The sequence below is a fragment of the Mandrillus leucophaeus genome, unplaced genomic scaffold, assembly GCF_000951045.1.
Source record: "Mandrillus leucophaeus isolate KB7577 unplaced genomic scaffold, Mleu.le_1.0 Scaffold103, whole genome shotgun sequence".
In the NCBI taxonomy this organism is placed as follows: Eukaryota; Metazoa; Chordata; class Mammalia; order Primates; family Cercopithecidae; genus Mandrillus; species Mandrillus leucophaeus.
Window position 1 is genome coordinate 6,447,988 of NW_012098432.1, and position 19,907 is coordinate 6,467,894.

Sequence of the window (19,907 nt, forward strand, 5' to 3'; positions counted from 1 at the left end):
AGCTCCAGAAGCACAAGGATTGGTGCTTCAATGATAAGGAGGGAGCTGATAACCTAAGTGGTCAGCATCACTCATCAGTTTCCTTTTGTCCAGTTCATGAGGAATGAAAGAAGCTACCTTCAATCTACTTTCTTATTTTGGGGTGAGGCTTTCACAAAATGCAATGCCTTATGTTTCCCCTCTGAATATGTAGTTCTTTTTATCATCTTGGCCTGATTATGGGCCCTTAAGACTCAGCAGAGCTAAGGGGAAGGGAAGGGAATCAAGAGAACCACCAAGAGAGCTCCAAAAGCAAGAGCTGGCAGGTAATTCTGTTCATCTACGCCTGCTCTGTAACAGCTTTCAGAGCTCAGGAGCTTTTACTTTCAGTCACTTCCTTGCAACCCTTGCAGTCAGAATTTCAGGGTTCGGAAACATAGGCCTAAAATGTTATCACCAAGTGGTGAAAGCAGATTTGCTGAGTGGATGATCCCCTTGGCTGTTTTGCCAAGTTCTTCTCATTTTTATAGCTGGGCATGGAGATTTCCTTTTTCGACATTCTGTGACTGTTACAATGTAGGAAAATCTGTGGAGATACAACATTCTCACATTTCAAGTACCTGCTCTCAAATAAGGGACATTTTCCACTGTTTATTTTTCCCTGGAATTTTCCAGGATATATTGCTTTGGCTCTGTTTTCTAGTTTTCTCTTTATGACATTTTGGCTACTCCCAGTCAACAAAAATAGTGCACTGGAAGAATTCCAGAGACACGTGAAAGTTATCTGTCCTGCTTGAAGGAAAGAAATTACTACTGTTTTCTTCTCTCTCAGAGAGATGGCCCTTAAAAGTGTTGGAATGTATCTCTTTTCTTGACATTTTCTGATGTTCCTGATTCTGTTTTCCGGGTGAGGGCAAAATAAATTATTGTGAAAAAAGGAGGCAAGGCCCTGGTTCTACAGGTTTCTGGAGGTTCTGGTATGGGAAGGGCATGCACAGAAGAACTTCTTCTAGATACTGATTTACTGCAAGCAACAAACAAACAGATCTTTTTTCTCATAGATTGCCAGCCAAACTGTGTAGCAACACTATGGAAAAGACCCCAACCACCTTCACAAAATAAATTCTTCCCTTCACTAAGCAAGGAGTTTAGCTCAGTTGGAAAATCTGGATGGACCTCAAAGGAAGAATTTTCTCCCTTCAAACCCAACCCGTTTCAATAGAGAGAAAACAGGTTTTTTTAGAACTGAAATTCCTTAGCAAAATTTAATTGGAATAGCATTCTACCATAATGGGCATTTAGCTTGTTTAGTAGGTGAGACTCCATTAGCTTTGACTGTTTCAAGGAGATTGCATAACCAAGTCACTTGACTTCAGGTATTCTAACGGAGCAGATAGCTCCCCATTTAGGAATTTGCTTGTGCTGGAGTGGGAGAATGAGAGGAGCACCTGCCTTGATATGCTAATGATACCCTCTTATTTGGCAAAGGTATTATTCATAAGGTAGTCAATTAATGTCAGCCTATTGGAAAAAATGACAGGCTTCAAAGCTTCCTCTTTAGATTAGAGACTCTAAAACTCTAAATGCCTGCAGATCCATATATCAGTTGTTGCTTCTGACCTTTCCTAATTGAATTAGCCTCCTTCTAGTGAGCCTGATTTAAAAAAAAAAAAAAAAATTAATAGATGGGGTTGCTGGGGGTATTGCTTAGATTTTTCCTATTGAAAAGAAGTATTCCCCTCCAAGTAATTTATTTGGCTTAATTATTAAGCCAAAGTCAGAAAAGTATCAATAGCTTCAAATAGACAGGAAGTGGCTGTAAAATTAGCCTTTCTTAACGAGAAGAAGGTCAGAGCTTCTTTATATTTTTTAAATTTCACTTTTATGTGTGGCTCATTGCTTAGGCTCTGGCTGAGGCTCATTTAACAAGGATCCCAGTGGTACTGGAGCCCTAAGCAATAAGACTTGGAGACCTAGCCTCCTTCCCTGGGGTGAAATCACCTCAAATCACTCTTAAATACTTGTTAAAATTTTCAGTTGCTTAAGTTATTTTAAATGTAAATTTTCATTTTGAAAGCAAACAGGGACTCAGAAATGATTTTTGTCAGAATAAGTTTGGGTCTGATTCTCTCCTATAACCATTTCTAAAGGAAAAGCTCAGTTTAATTCAATCTCCAGTTAAGTCAAAAACCTAAAGAAAAGTGAGTCACTTCATTTCTACTCTAAATACTAAAGTGGCAGGAAAAGTTCTTTTATCTGTTTCAATATATTCCAACCTGATTACAATCTTTTTTTTTTTTTTTTTTTTTTTAAGTCATAGGAAAGTATACACAGAAGGAATGGCTGATAGGTGAACTAAAAGAGAAAGCCAAAATCTTTAATTATCTTTTTCAGGTTAACAGAGAAACAGGCACCTATGCCTTAGGTAGAGAAAGGTGATTAGCATTCAGAATACTGAAGCCCTCATCAATTCAGAAAGGGCATGATTTTAAGATAAGTTGAAGGGTAAGTTAGAAAGAAGCAACTTTTTAAAGCTTAAGTATAAAACTAGGATGAGATCAAAGATGGATTGTTAATAAGAGTCAAGGATTAGTTGGAAGTAAAGTCCCTAATTATACCCAGAGTATTTAATAGACTCAATTGTGTTCAAGAAGATCTTAGAGGTCAGCCAATCCAACTTCGATCTTTGGTTGCAAGGAACAGATGCCTCCTCCAGCTGACACTAGTCAAAGACGGGAATTTATTTAAAAGTTGTAGAAGCTAAGCACTGAAAGAAAGCCAGGCCTAGAGAATGAAGGAGATTCCAGAATTTGATCTTTATTTCATGACTTATATTTTTATTTCTTTGAAAATTAATGTATATATCCTCATCAGCAGCATAAAGCTATTGCTTGTACATGACTATGGCTGAAGTTCTAAAATGTGTTTTGAATCATGAAATTACAAGCACAGATCTATAAAATGGTAATAGTGTCTTTATATTAAAAATACAACTGCACATTTACGATTTCTCTAAAATGAACTATGTTATTATGTAATTGCAATTACAGAATTGCTGTTAATGATGAAAGACCCTAAGCCTACCTAGACCAATACTCTTATTCTACCGTTAGAGAAACTGTAGCCTGGGAAGAAGTGATATGTTGATAATTCCCCAGAGGATTAACAGTAGAGCAAGTAGAAGAATGGAGATCCTTTGATGGCTGCTGTATCAGACGTGATGCTTTGTGCCATACTAGGAGCAGTGGCCAAGAAAGAACTTAGTTAAGCACCTGAGTTCTCTAGTGTCAGACTGTCCTTAGGCAAGTACTTTATACCTTCCTGAGCCTTCATTTGTGTAATATGGATATTAGTACTCCTCATAGGATGTGGTTGTTGTGAGGATTAAATGAGAGAACAAATGCACAGTTATTGACACAATGTCTAGTACATAGAAATGCTCTAAAAGCAATAGCAGTTATCAATTCAAAAATATTAGCTTTTTGCTGCATAACAAGCAACGCTGAAACTCAATGATTAACAAAAATATTTTTATTTCCTACTTATAAATCTGTGATCAGCTATAGCTCTGCTAAGCTTAGCTAGAGTTGGCTCCAGTTTTGGGCTCATGTTGGTCCCGTAAGTTTCCTCATCCCAGATCCAGGCAGAAGAAACAACCCCTACCTTGGATGTGTTGTTCTCACGATAAAGGGGAATAAAAGAAATGGGAACCATGTGATGCTTCTTAAAACCTCTACTGGACACTATCACAATGTTGCCTCTTCTCATATTCTACCAATCACAGCAAGTCATTTGGCCAAGCCCAAATTCAATGAGGCAGAAAAGTTAACTGCACCCACAGGCAAGCTATGTTCAAGGATGGAATGAGAAATATAATCTAGCACAGGAAGGTTGCAAGAAAATCTGTGGTCACTGAGACAAGCAGCTTAAATAATCTGAAACTATAAATTGCATAGACCATCTGTAGTAGCTCAAGTCTTCAAAATTATGGACTGTTTAGAAAAAAACAGAGATCTAGGGAAGGCAGCAAAGTTATTTTGGGTACAGACTGGATAAGAGGGTATATCATACCATTCCTTCTCCCAGAAGTTTCAATAGGTAGAGGATATACTGATTTAGAGGTCATTTATTTCAGTTTCCAGACCTGAAAGGTCTTTCAAAGGGTTCATATTCTTAAAGCAGCAGTGGTCTGTGTTTGCATTTCCACTAATTTTTTAAAAACTCAATGCATTTAATGCTTATGTAAAAACTGTTTCCATTATAAATGGAACACATCGAGAGCCCCCAGGTATATATGGAAGAAGCCTGCTTGGTGGTAAGTGGAAATTAGATGACTTTGCTCGTGATTTGTAACTTAGTTTATAACACAGATGAGCACTACTAGGTGCATTCTTTATCATCATACATTTTTAATTGTTTTATTCTTAGTCATAGGTTGTTTATGTTTCATTCTCAACTCTGAATTAATGAGGAATTTAATGAAGAAGTAAAACATAATTCTGTCAATTTTCTTCTGGATATTTTTCTCCAGATCCATAAATTTCTTTCATCTGAGAAAATAACTATATGGAACATCAAGATATCTCTAATATTTCAAAACGTAATGTAAAAAAGAAAAATAAATTGGTGCTGTTTATGCATCCTGTCTGTAACCAACAATCTACTGCAGAAATAAACACTGATGATGCTTTAAGGTCTGTACCAGGTTAGGGGATAGATGAGAATGACTCTGTGGTCCTATTATTTTTACACCTCAGTACAACATCACAGGCCATTCCTTCTGCCTGAAAAGCCCTCCTCCTTTTCCTCCTCTGCCTAATGTTCCTACTCAGCCTTAATCCACAGCTCAGCCCTGACCTCCCATTGGAGAAGGAATTATCCTCTTCAATTCCCTCAGCTATATTTGTTGCTCTTTCCCCAGTAGTCCCATGTCACTTGCAGGGGAATTACCTCCTGAATAGCCTTGGCTTTGAAAATAGTCACTGAGTCTGTCTTTCTGACTTAACCCTGATTTGAGATCTGGGCAATTTGGTTTTCCAGTGCCCAGCAACATACCTCACACCTAGAAAGTACTCAACACATCTTTCTTGAGTAGATGAGAGTAAACAGAATTGCAGCTTGATAGATAAGATTGAAAACTGGAGAGGACATTGGAGAGAGCATTTCAGGAAGAAGAAAAGCACACAGAAGTAAGGAGTAAGAAGACAGAGGCTGAGATGCGCAAGTTCTGTTTAAGGAGCAATAAATGAGCCCACGTGACTAGACCAAAGAGTTTAAGAAAGGAAGTCCTGGAAAAAGCAGTGGGGAGTTTAGATGTGTTGGGGAGGGTCTCGAGGGACACACATTGTCTTGGTCTGCCTTGGCCGTCATATGTCAAAATATCACATAGCTTAAACAGCAGAAGTTTATTTTCTCACAGTTTTGGGAGCTTGAAGTCTAAGATCAGAGTAACAGCATTACAGGTTTCTGGTGAGGGCTCTCTTCCTGGCTTGTATGGCTGCCCTCTGGCTGTGTTTTCACATGGTGGGAAGAGGGAGTGCTCTGGTGTCTCTTGCTTTTCTTATAAGGAAACTAATCTCATCCTCGTAATATCATCATATGACAACTCACCCTGCTAATCTCATGTAAAGCTAATTATCTCCCAAAGGCCCCATGACAAAATATAAAATACCACCAGACTGGGGATTAGGGCCTCAACATATGAATTTGCGGGGAACAAAATTCAGCCCATAGCACCGACCCATATTGAGTGGTTAAGGAACCGACCACTGGTAAATGAAGTGAACCCAAAAGATTGCCATCATCCTTTCCTGCCATTATTAGGGTTCCATTGTTCAGTTAAGAAAGTGAATGAAATCTAGAAAATCAGCAGTTCCAATTAAAAAGGCATTAAAGCCTAAGGACAAGAAGAAAATAACCTTTTAATTTCTGCGATGAATGAATAAAGTAATTTTTGTGAGTGGTATTTTCTATTTCTACAGCAGCCATAAATCAGACCATTGGGAGCTGTACCATTTTACTTTTAAATGTACATTTTTGAAAAGAACACAGTTGTTTCTTATTATTCTCCTTTTGTACAATTTCATTGCATTCATCACCAGTCAGAGGGTCCTGTTGATTCTCCAGCAGAAAAAACTATTTGTTATATTCACAGTCCAAGTGCCTACTGATTAGCACAGGTATTTTAAATTAGCTGATTGGGCTGGAAGTACAGTCTTCCTCTAAGCTTTACTGCTTTCTCCATTTTCTGTTTTTTTGTTACTTTTCAGGCCTGAATTCCTTTCACTTGGTTCATTCTCTTAAGAATTACTAGCCACAGAATGATGTTTTTATTCATTTGAAAAGTTTATGTCCATTTGCAAATGATTCAAGACAAGACTGAGAATTCCACTGCCTGATTTGCAGAAAGTTGTTGCTGCCTGAAAATGTGCTGGGCATGTCCTGTTGATAGATAGTACAAATATACAGTGTTAATACAATGGGCAAACTCCAGAGCATTTCCATAGCTCCCGACTATTGAATGATATACAAAAATATATGACTTGGGGACAGCTGAAATTGTTTCCACACTTTGAGCTCTGCTTCCATTAGACTGGTTCACAATATTAGATTGAATCCCAAGGTGCTACTGATAATCATCAGCTGTTTTTCTTGCCAGGACTCTTTGTTTAAATGTATTCTTTCATTATCCGTGTGCTTTTGAAAAAAATGAGGGAAAGAATGTTTTTAATTGAATAATCTGTATTCTGTCAGGTATTTCTTCTCCCGAGGAAGGTATCTGAAAACTTACTTTGCTGTTTTTATTTATCCTGCCAGTGTAGTATATTGATGAGAGAACTGAGGTCCAATAGTGTTAAAACAAGACATGAAATATTGATTAATTCTTCTTTTAAATTCTCTTTTTACCCCTGAGTATAGCAGGTTTCAGAAACTGCTGCCAATACTGTGCTCTCCAATAAACCTCCATTATTGGGAGGGGGGTCTTGATACCCTTCAGGCTTTGATAAATGATTATTATGCTTTTGAAATGTTAGCTTTGAGTGCCCGAGGCTTGACTTTCATCAGTTCACGAAACAGTAGAATTGAAGCTGCAAAGTTTGAGCCAAAGGCCCCCAAAGGAACCATTTCATGAAAGGAGTTAACCACAGATACTGAGGCTTCTGAACTCCTTGTCCTTGTCCCACCTGACACTTTTTCTCCATTGCTAATTGTACATTCCCCCGTTGCAAGCTAAGACTTGCCCTTTGGGTCTAGGCCAACTGACTTTGCTGATTTCTAAGGTTAAAAAGTAAGAAGATGGGTTTAGATGGACTTGTAAAGAAGGGAGAAGGAAGTACAATGCTTGGTTGGATGAAGAAAATCAGGGGACAGTGAATGAGCAGAGTGGGATCTGGAGATTATAGGAATCTGGCTGTTTAGGGTCAAGGACACCCTCAGAGCAGTCACCCTAAGGCAAGAATAGGCCATGGGGAGTCAAATCTACTGCCCCCTTAGGACCCAGATGAGTTTGGAACAGAGGGGAATCTGATAAAATGTATAAGAGAACTGCACAGGACAGCCACCCCACAACAAAGAATTATCTTGTCCAAAATGTTAATAGTGCTGAGATTGAGAAACTCTAATCTAGAGAAAGCGCTACAATTTTTTGTCATCAAAGTATGAGTTTCTTGTGTTCAGAACCCAACTCATTGAGCTATTGGTATTCAATAATTAGCAGAGCACCCTGTGAATAGATAATAAATCCAACATAATCCAGTTCTCTTTTGAAAAGTAGCCATTTCCATTTCCACAGTTCCTCCCCTGAAATTATCTGAAAGGGAAATGTCACTCAGTTAGAAGGCTCCAGCTTGCCGGATAACAGGAGGAAAGTGCTTCACAATATCTTTCCAGAAATGAGAAGAGGACAGAGTGTACTCAGAAACAGAGGTGCAAGCAAATGAAGGTTACTGACAGCCAAAAACACTGAGACTGGTAAACATCATGATAGCTGGACAGAGAAGGAATCCCTGTATCCATATGATGGCCGTTTGACATGAAGGAATAGGAGTAAACATCAAGGGTAAAGTAGCTTATATTTTATTGAAATAAACTAGGTGAAAGATCATATCTTAAATGATATGTCTTCAAGCATGTGCTACATCAAGGTCTTGACAGCATCATTTTCCCAAGAGATGTGCCAGTAAATTTAAGTAGTTTCCAAGTTATAAGTATCTTGATTACCAAAGAGCAGCGGGATGCAGAGCCTGACCAGTAAAATCAAAGGATTGATGGCTTCCTCTTCACACTCCTGCCTTTATTTTCCCCTGCATGGCTCATTATTCTGCTGCATTAATTTAAGCTTTCCTATTGCACTGAATTAAGGGCTTAAATTCTCTTATCATCCCTGTGAGAATCTTGATTGTTTATTTGTGGATGAGAATAATTGTTTTTATTGATCCCCAAATGTGGAAGGTAAAAAAAAAATGCTATGGTTGATGGCCAGCTCATACATAGTGCTGCGTGCATGAGTGACAAATTATGAAACAGTACTTGGCCCCAGAGGATACCCTTTAAGAATTTTTAAGGCATTTGATAGTTATCATTTTGAGGCATTTGATAGTTATCGCTAAGTCTTTCCAAGCTGGAAATCATAAACAATTTCACATACATCAGGCAAAGTCTTTTTGTTGTAGTTTTCATTGAAACTTAAAGGTCTAGTTGGGTGTAATTTATAACTTCTCATTTCTAGTATGTTCACACAGCAACCCAGTAGAGTTTGGAAATGGTGCAGCTACAGGACGTTCCAGAGCCAGTGTCATCAGGGCAGTGAGTTCCTCTAGGGACCTAGATTACTAGGCATTTATTTGAAAGAATTCCTGGATTCATCCAGAAGTTGTCATTATTCCACTGCAAGCATCACTATATGGACATTGACTTCAAATAGTTAGAGAAAAAAACTGCTTTGCTAGCCCTAGCTTGTACTGTGGGTAGGAAACCCCATGCCATTTAACATCCCAAATATATCAGAGGCATCAGGGAAAGGAACTGCAACTGTCTAATTAAGTGCTATTTGTAGGACAGGGCACTTGGGCAGTATGAGCCTCCCCCATCTGAATCAAATGCAACACATCTTGTTTAAAGAGCTATTGAGTTAATTAGCATGGCCTGTCTACACAGAAATAAAACAAACCAGGTTAGGTCCTAAAGGAATCAAGGATCAGAAATGTGGTAAAGTTTCCTTATTAGGTGGTAAGAAGGAAATATCTTTGACCAGATGCCAAACCCTGAAATTCTTGATCCTCTTTTCCTGTGGTAAAGAGAACACAGATATATAGAGAAGCCACTACGACCATTGCATCTTCTTTATTCTTTGAGGGCTCTGTTCTGAAAGCTTACTGTTGAACCTTCAGAAATGACTGTGTGGGCTGGACTGGAATGAGTCAGGAGAGCTTGTTTTGCAGAATAAGTGTCCATATGTCACAAAGAGGATCTTCCTCTTTTTCCTGGAGATATATTATCTTTGTCTTTGATAATTAACACATCTGTGAAGGGACCACATCAAAGGGAGGGCGATTTTTCCTAATTATGATTTTTTTTTTCGCACTGAAATTCACCTTTACCCTTAGCACTATGGTTCAGTTATGGCCTTGGCCTTGGTCAGCCATTGCAACACCTTCCATGAGTGGCAGTGTAAAGGAGTTCTCCCCATGAAAGTTTTGTGACCATTGTCGCTACCATTGCAAGGTAAAAACTTTATACCCAGCTTATCTTTTTATATATACTGCATACATTTAGTATCATGCCTGTCACACAAGGGAGCACGAAATGTGATCTGACCAATTCACGTGTTTGCTCATTACAATATCCGATATGCATGGAGCATGGTACTGCACAATGGTTAAAACTTAATTACAGACTGTTGAGGGTGATGATCACAGAATCATTTGATTTTTAAATGAGAAGAAACCTTGGTTATGACTTAGTTCAACCATCTCATTTTAGACACAAGGAAAATAAGACCCAAAGAGGCTAAATAAGTGTCCAAAGCCTCATGTTCGAGTAGTGGCAGAGCTGCAATATCAAACCAGATATCCTCACTCCAATTCTGACTGCACTCTGTGTTGACTCTGAAACACATGGCTGTGCTTTGTTGCACGGTATTGTGATCAATTGTTTTAACATGTGTGCCTCCCTCACTAGACCATGTACTCGTAAGAAAATATTCATCACCAGGCTCCTAGCACAGTCAGTGGCACATAATAGGATACCAATAAATGTTGGTTGAAAAAGTGAATAAATGAGTAAATACATGAGACTTGTTTTTTTCCTCATCATGTAGAAACAAACAAATGCCGTAACTTTTAGTGATCTCTACGAGTGCTTGGTCAGCGTAATAATGAAGAATAGACAATATAGGGAGTGGAAGGTAGAAAAAATAGTATGAGAAAGAAGAGAAAAAAAAAAGAATACACAATTCCATAGGAATAATAACTAGACAAATTCAGTACATAGACAAAATGTTTAGATTCAATTTGGGAACATTTTGTCAAGACTCGTGCCTCCTCTGATCTCTTCTCATTTTCCAATAAGGGCTTTTTAAGCAGATGGTGCTTTAAACAATTCCCATCATTGCTGCTCCTCCTCAGACCCCAGAATGCAGGATTGACTTCAGGTTAAGTTGTCTAAAAGGCAAAGTTGTTCGTTAGTGTATCTCACTTCCCTGAGATATGTCTTCCCACTCATTTTGCATCTATTGCTGCCCCATGTTGCTGCTACTATCACAGAGGAAAGTGCACGTAACTCGCTGTGATCTGGTTTCTGGGATATTTTCCATACGTCAGAAGATACGAAGGAATGGCTACTTAAGCAGTGACATTTAAGACTCAGTGCCAAGTATGCAGAGAGGAGGTATATGGGCTGAGTTTGTGTCTCCTTGTGAATCACCCAAAGTCAATGCAAGTAAAGGCTAAAAAATCCAATCATCTACCCCCACTGTGAGTTTGTGTGTTTCCTGAAATGCTGGCATGTTGTAAGTAATTTGACACTAAGTAGTGCCTGTTAAAAAGAAGCAGCAGCAGCAGCAGCAGCAAAGGATTCAAGGCTCCTAATTATAGCACACTGATGGCTTGGTGCTGGGGTGTGCATCAACAATATTGAGCAAGTACTGGCTGGAGGGCTGAATCCAGACAGCGGTTATCAGTATCTAAGTGTCAGTTTCAACTGGCTGTGCTCCTGTAGGCCAAGAAGTCTACATGGAAGGTAGACCATTTAATCTTTTTCAGAGGTGTTGCTACACAGCTGTCAAACAAATTGGGCTAGTCCAAATGCCCCGTGGAGAGAGTTTTAAGGAGATGGGCAGTCATCTGTTTTGAATGGATTGAGTCACATTGGCTAAAGACAAATATGGAGATCCAGTTTTCACTGAAAATTCCTTTGAACCATTTGGAACTTGGCAGATGCCCAATCAGCACTGCATCTAAGTACATCCCCACCCTCCCACTCAGTTCCTGCATTTCCCAGATCTTCTTTGAACATACCAACCATACTTCCGTATTTGTGATTTTGTCCTTGCCCTTCCCTCTTCCTGAAATACCTTTTCCTCATGTGGTCCACATAGCTTCTTCCTCCTTGACCCTCCCCTCTGTCTTTTTCAGATCTTTGTTCCCATGATCAAAGAAGCCTTTCCTGGCCAACTTTTATAACATAGCTACCTCCAAATCCAATCCACTGGCCTTCGCAAAGACAGAAGCTTTCGTTGTTTTGATCGTTATTGTATCCCCAGCCTCCAGAACAATGATTACCATGTCGCTTGTTCAATGGAAATACAATGAAGTTGATAATGTAGGTCTTAAAAAGGAAAAGTCTTGTCTTATAATGCCTGGAAAACAGTTAAGGAAATCTTTTCAGATGCTTTCATTTCAAGTTAATCACATACACTGCATGTAAGTTACACTTAGAAACCCAAGCAGCCTTTAAGAAAGTAGTAATATGTCCAGGTAAGCAAGATAGCACTATTATCATTCAGTACCCATCCAGGCTCCAAGCAGCTTTAAGAGAACCTTTCCTCTGATAGACAGCACTAATTTGTGTCTTATGGAAAATTAAATAAATTATTTTTCACCTGAAGGGAGCAGGATTATTTGACTTCAGATATTTGCCATATGGCTTCTCTTGCACACAACATAGCTTTGAGGCTTAAGGTAGTAAGAGCAAGAGCATTCCTATAAATTATTCAGAGATAATTCAAAATAAGTGTGCATCTTTGACATATTGTCAAGTTTCTCAATGCTTTTTCCTGATAACAAGTGCTATGTTTTTGATGAAATGTTGCTTGTTTCTCACACACCTTATTGTTCTGTGTGTGTGTTCTGTGTTTTGTCCTGTTGGTTATTGTTTGTTTTAATTTCCCTCAGAGTCCAGTCTGGCTCGTATCTCAGCACAGGGTGGTTTACCTTCATTCTGGCCATGGACGCCTGTTATGGCATTCACGTCTACGGGATGATAAATGACACCTACTGCAAGTAAGATCACAGGAAATTATTTTTATGCAGCTCCAATTCTGAGATCTTGTCAAAATATCACAATTCATTTTAATACCATAAATCTAAGAAACAGATAAAGCAACAATTATTTCCCAGTGTTCTTTGCTGACATGACATTTTATTGTCAGTGCATCAAGTTGTGACTTCTAGGGGTGATAAAAAGAAAAATATTTACCAGTCTAATGTCAAGTGTCAGGAGGAACACTTTTCCCTTAATCAGTGGCATAGCAGGAACTTGTGGCTTGAAAATATAGAAGTTTAGTGGTTGTTTAATTTGCAAAAGCAAGTTTGTCATTTCTGCTGCTAATGGCTTGATGGATAGCTATCTCCTCAATGGTTAGTTAGATCTGATCATGAACGAAAAAATGTCCTGAAGCCTCAGAGAAACTGACAGCTTAACAAGAATTCCTGGAAATTATACTTCACTAATAAGTGAGTAATCTGCCAGATCCTTATTTAAAATGAGTGTGTTTACCCACAGTATATCCTCGCTAGTGGGATAGTTTCTAATTAGATAATAAAACAAACCCTCCATGCTTCATCAGGATAATGAAATCTATTTCCCTACCAACAATTGGCACAATATAATTCACAGACTGTTTTAATCATAATGTCAAAATGGTAACTCTCAGCCACAATCATCATGGACAAATATTTCTTCCCTAACTATAAGCATAATGGAGCTCAGATGAACCTAGTATCTTACTGTGAAAAATCACAGTTTCTTCAGGTTCTGCAAGAGGCTATCTGAAGTTTCTTCCATTACACACCATTTCTTTTTTCAAAGAATAGCCATATGTTTGAATGTAATTGGCATGATATATAAATTTTATTTGATCTATTAAGCCACTAAGAACCTGGTACATCTTCCTAAAAGCTTTCATACATATAATAGCTTTTAACTGAGTTCATGGACAAGAATCATGTATGGGTTTGTGAGTAAATGCATTTACTGGGCACATAATGGATTCTTGTAAATGAGTGCTTCATTCTTCATCTCAATCTTTCTCTCCTTTTCTTTTTTTTTTTTCTTTTATAGGACAGAAGGGTATAGAAAAGTCCCCTACCATTACTATGAACAAGGAAGAGATGAGTGTGATGAATATTTTCTTCATGAACATGCCCCATATGGGGGTCATAGGTTTATCACTGAAAAGAAAGTGTTTGCTAAATGGGCCAAGAAGCACAGGATAATATTTACACATCCAAACTGGACATTGTCTTGATAATGGTTTTTCTGATCTTGCCACATCACTTAACGTGATCCCCATACTGCGACTGTGATGCTGATGATGCTAATGGAGATGATGGTAACGATAAAGACAACAACAATGATTATCAAGTTCCTGTACACTCTCAGATGTGGATGGTGACTCTGCTAGTAATTCAAACTCAGCATTTCATGGAGGATGGTTGTGCTCATGATGTTCTTTCTGGAGGTTCAACACTACATACCGCACTTTATAATTTAACTGGAATTGAGATGAAGGCCAGTGACATGACAACTGTGACCTAAGAAATGGGAAGATTATCCTTCAAGATAGCTGCCTAGAATTGTTCAACAGTGAGTAACTTCCAAAAGCCAAAAGAGTTTGGCCTCATGAGGCAAGGTGACTGACTCAATGGCTTCTTGAATCTCAGCAGCTCCGCCATCTTGAAGAATGATTGATTTTTCAAACACTGACCCAAGAACTGCTATCAGGGTGCAAGTATCTTACTAGTTAGCCTAAGGACGGGAAAATATCACTTCCTAATATGCCATCTTTCAACAGTATTTCCTACAGCTAAAGCCTCAGGCCATTGCCTAATTAACAATGAAGATTTCATGGACGTCCTACACTTCAGGATTACTTGACTATCCCAAACACATAAATCAAAATGGGCTAAGTAGCAAATCTTGATGAATTTCCACTCTTACCATCCATTCTTACTACAGACAATATAACTGAACATGTGATTAGAATGACCTATATTAATGTTTAGTTATTTTTGGTTGAGTCCTAAATATTTCAGAAGGCTACTTAACATGTAAGATACCAACTTCAACACTGTAATAACATATACTGTGAAAACATTCCTAAAACATAACCAAAGGGTTTACTAACTCTGCTTCAACATCCAACAACACAAAACCGTATGATTTTTAAAATCATGAAACAGAGAAAGCAAAGCATATTTTTACATCAATTTGTATCCTATCATACTTCATAATATATATTTGTATATTCAAATTGCTATTTTTTAGGCCCAAGATGTGTTTCTGTAAACATTACATTCTCATTGCCAAGTGCCAACTGTTAGACATGGAGAGGAAATGATTCCTTATATTAAACCTGACCAGAGCTTTTGCCTTGTAGGATTTTATTTTTCCCATAGTGTGTCCGTTGTTATGCCACAATAACAACAATAATAATGACCTTAATGTCCAAGGTACTTTGTCATTTACAGTCCTTTAACATCTGTTATACCATGTGATGCCCCTGAACACCCCATTGGGCTATTGTCTGTGTATTCTGCTATCTCTTTAGCAGATGATCTGTAATTTGGTCATTGTTCTGTTATATTCCAGATTGCTCTACTTGCTAATATTTGTATAGAATAGAATTTATGTAAACTAGTAACCAGTTGATCTCTGTGCCAAATACATTATATCAGGATTACACAAAAAGTATCACAAAGGATGGTCTTGGCCATATGCTAGGACCCCTGTGAAAATAAGTAGTTTTAAGTAGTTTTTCTATATACATATATATACGTGTGATTCTATTTAGGGGGGGAAAGATGAAAAAGCAGGGACAACGGGAGGAAATGAAGGCAGAGAAATATAGTTTCCTGTCCTAGGGTTGAGACAATTCTATTTTTCATATACTCATTGCTCATTAAATATTAAAGGGATGATTTGTTGAGAGAGTAGCTGAGAGTTCAAAAACATCCTTGCAGAATGATTCAAAAGACAAAAGCCAGGCTCAACTTACAGAATGTTTTGGAGACTGGAAGTAATGATACATTTCACTTCAGAAGCACTTGTAGATATTTACTAGTGCTAAGTATTATGGTGAGCTATCATTAAAATGTGCCATCTTGGATAAAGGCCTTTTGCCTGCTGTCTTCTGCCATTTTGATACCTCAATATTCACACCCATAAAAATTACTAAGCCCCAGTTCTATCCTCGGAAGGAGTTGTTATTCTGTTGTTGTTCCCTTATGCAATTTTTAATTCTATGAATGTTAAGTATTTTTGAACTAATGATAGATAGAAATGCCTACTGAAAGAAAAATAAACAGAGACAAATGTTAAAATTGCCATATAGACTGTTTTTCCCCCTGTTGTTTCACCTTAAAATAAAAAGAAATCCTTGATTAATCAGAATGCCTTGGGACATGAACTTAATTTATTTAGTTTTCTAATAAATGAAGGGCCAACTCTTATTTGTTTTAATCCCTGCTGATGAGAAACATTTGAAAACTTGCTTGCTCTCCTGCCTCGTTGTAGCTTTCTCTGATGAAGACTTTTGCAGTATATTGTATCCTTCACTCTATGGCGGAAGTTGTGTGTGGAATATGTAGACTCCAGTGTTTTCTTAGGAGGGGTGGAAAGGGGCTTTTTATTCTCTCCTCTCCTCTCCTCTTTCTTTCCTTTCTTTTTGCATCTAAACTGCTACTCTACATTTTGTATTGTTGTTTTCTTTGTCTTTTTCTTTCTACAAACAGGAAACAAACAAACAAAAAAGCACAGGGTTTTCTCAATTTGGAAACTCAATTGAATGATTTCCAGTATAATCAGCATTTTGATAGAATCTCACAACTTATTTTTCTCTGCTTTTATTTCCTGTTTTTCTTTGTTCCATCTTTCTAATTCTAGTGAAAATTCAAAGTCTAATTTCTCCCATGTTGAGAATAAATTTTTCATCTATGATTTACTGATAGAGAAGAGCTTGGTAAGGGAGCAATTCAAGGAGACTATTTTGCCATGCAAATTTCTGATCAATTCCCACAGATTCTGGTGAAATGAAAGATATTCTATCCAACATTTAAACATTGAAAAATTTAACTGAACTTACTTATCACTGATGTGTATTTATCCCAGAAACTAATATGTGAAAAATAAAAATATTTCAATACTATCCGTGGCTCTAGGAAAATGAACTATAAAAATGGGTCACAATTTTTCTGAAATTGGCATGAAAACATTCAAGATAAAAATAATAGACTAAATATCATTTTCTATTCTGCATAATTCTATGAAAAAGCAAGGTAATTTTTAAAAAGTTTTAAAATTTAAATCTTTTCCAATTTAACCAAGTGAGAAGTAGTAATGATTTACATTGTTATGATGATAATGTGAATAAGAAACCTTTTAGAGTATATGATTTTACATTGCTATCAAAGCTATCAAAGAAAAAGCAATTGGGATTTGGAGGAATGTTTGTATATATGCACATAGAGTCCATTTGTGTGTGTGAACACACATATATATACATTATATACTTATAACTATATATAAAGGCATGTGTATAATCCTATATTCTTCACTGGTGCATGTGAATCATAGAAAACCCTATTTTAGACCTCATCTGAAATTTGTTGGGTTACATTTTGAATCCTGATGAAAAAAGCAAAAATCCACATTAAATGGACTGATTGCTAAGAGTACATAAAATCATATTCAAAAGCTGGCCAGAAGAATAAAGCTAGAGAAGCTGCTAAATCTAGAAAACACAATTAGATGCCACAGTTGTCACAAATCAGACTTGTAAGTATAGCAATCTGTATTGTGGGTTCTGCCGATTGCAGGCTTAGCTAAAGTCACATTGAAAAACATTGCATCAAGCTTCATTCACACTGAAGTAAATGAACATTGGTCCTCCTATTCAAATAAGCCAGTCTTTAGCATAAGCAAAATCCAGATTTGCATGATTTTTATTATATAGCTAGAGAACTGTGACCACTGTGAAAAAGGAAATTTATATAAAGAGATTGCTCTTGGAGGATTTGGTATGAATCAGCTGAGGTAGGAACAAGAGTCTGAATTGGGGACCTGCTAACCTTCCAAGAAGTAAAAGACCATCAGAAGAGAAAGACTGTTACTTAGAAAAGAGACAGCACTAAAGTACTTCACCTGGTAGTGTTAATTGGATGTTAATTATGAGGTGGGTTTAATTTCAATAAGCGAGAAAATATAATCAGATGACTGATTTTAAAAAAGAACAAAAACAACGGGCCCATCTAGCCTTTAATGGGACATGTTAAATGCAAACAATAAATTATGTTATTCAGTGTCCGTTGTTTGCATGGCTTAGCACAACAAAGGATTTACAGTCTGGGGGCCAGGAGGGAAAAAATGTTTTTTTCTTAAAACAGCATATTTAAAAGACAAGACCTCATCATTTTAATCGTGTACATAGATTACTGACTGAAGGAGCCAGTGCTAGCCTTTGTAAGTAGTGTAGAATTTTAGAGCTGAAAGAGATTTTAAAGACCAGCCAATTCAACTCCTACACCTTGGAGCTGAGGAAACAGACAGAGGTGAAGTGATTTGCCTGTAGTAATAAACTGGACTAATGGCAGTACTGAGACTCAAATTCTTGTCTCATGTTTTCTTCTCTGGTAATTTTTCCACTACACTTTTTAGACAGAAGAGTAGCTGGAAAAAAAAATGCCTAACTGATTTTACTAAAGAGTCTATTCATGGAATCCAAGGGCTCCAAATTGTATTAATTCTGCTCAGGATGAGCACACTGAAGTGGAGCAATATTTTCATAATTGAAGGAACATATCCCATTGATTGTCTACACTCTGTTCTCTCTGTTTGTTGCTATTGGTAAGGCGAGGCTATGTTCTGTTATCACAAAATTCTAGGACTTGTTTAAAGAACATAAAGTTGAGTTTCTTACTTTCTCTTTGTAATTGAGGATGAGCAAGCCATTGATACACCAAGAGCTGTTGAGTGTTGGAGGTTGCCTGGTGAAACTGGCAGGTCCTGTTGCTGACATTTCCCCAGAGCTAAAGTGTCCTCATATTCAAACCAACTCTGCTGCTCAAGTTAGTGAAATTATTCAACAGCACTAACACTACCCCTTTGGGTTCATGCTCATCCCTGCGCTATATGTGACCTTTGAACCTAGATACCCTTCTGGAAGGTGAACGAAAGCCCCAAATGTCCCTCAAGACTTAGTCTGCATAAAGCATTGAAAAGGATTTTTTTTTCTCTACAGTACATTTATATGATACTGTTAGAAGTGAAGAATTTTGAAACTACATACAATGGCCTCTGAAAATGGTTCCTGTGGCTCAGAAATGGTATATTGTTCTGTTGCTTGTTTTTGCTGAACTGTAGAGAAAACACCAGAGTAAAATTCCATGTAAATTGCTAAGGCATCGAATCAGAACTGTCCTTGGGCATTGTAACAGTGCAGAAAATCTCATTCAGTTTTTTTCTTTTTTTTAGTTAACTACTTTTTTGTTTCCTTTCAGAATAGGCACTTTTTTTTTTTTTTTTTTTTTTGAGTAGAAAAGCTCTTCTTTCTCCACAGATACGTCTCTTTTTGTTCACACCTTGGATTCTTCAGAAAATAGAAGCTCACTTCCTTCCATAAAGGTGAAGAACATCTTGATGAATAAACAGTCAACTACCAAGTTCACATATTTACCTATGTAGTGAAAGCTGTTTCTAAGAAACTTCAAAGGGATCAAAATGAGGCAATTTTATAGCTTTTTGTTACCTAATCTACAAAGTACTAATTTCCTTGTGTTTAGCTTTGTTGTCACTGTTACTGAGTAAATACCCATTTCTGTTACATACGGAACATTTTTTGCTTCACTCATTTTCCTGAGTTCCCATGATTTTTTTCTGTAGTTTCTCATTCATTTTAAAACCTGTAATCTTCATCTATTTTTAGAAGAAACTGTAAATTCACAGTTGTACATTTGTTGAGAGTTTTTATGACATTATAGTGCTTTATTTATAAGCATTGTGTCTTAGAATAAAGCTTACAAAATGGCAAAGGGCTATTGGCATATTTCAGTTTGTTTTACAACAGGACAAGTAAGGATATGTTAACAAAGCCAGAGGAAAAAGGGGGTATGGGATTTTTAATATAGTTGATATCCAAGTCAGAAACATATCCAGGATACTACTACAAACAATAACAAGATAAAATGTTAGTCTGCCTCTGGAATTTGTTTTGTCCATATTAACTGTCTGATGCTGACATATATTTCTTTTTTGGCTATGCCAGACATATTAACAGAGTTGAGTTAGCACATAAGCTGCATAAAACAAAGAAATCTTCCTTCGTTCCTCCCTTCCTTCCCTATTCCTTACTTTCCTCCCCACTCTTCTCATTTTCTTTCCACAAAACTCAACACTCTTGCAGTTGAATGTCAAATTTGGATAATTTTTCTTTT

General features: G+C 37.3%; 1 protein-coding gene across 1 annotated transcript in view; it reads left to right on the forward strand.

The window, feature by feature from the left end:
• The window catches only part of ST6GALNAC3 (ST6 (alpha-N-acetyl-neuraminyl-2,3-beta-galactosyl-1,3)-N-acetylgalactosaminide alpha-2,6-sialyltransferase 3), a 343,179-nt gene extending 323,674 nt beyond the window's left edge, over positions 1-19,505 (forward strand). The window contains exons 5-6 of the mRNA XM_011977990.1: positions 12,372-12,479; positions 13,540-19,505. Of these exons, the coding sequence (XP_011833380.1) occupies positions 12,372-12,479; positions 13,540-13,726 (295 nt within the window). The 3' untranslated portion in view covers positions 13,727-19,505. The remainder of the gene's footprint in view (positions 1-12,371; positions 12,480-13,539) is intronic.
• The last annotated feature ends 402 nt before the right edge of the window (positions 19,506-19,907 follow it).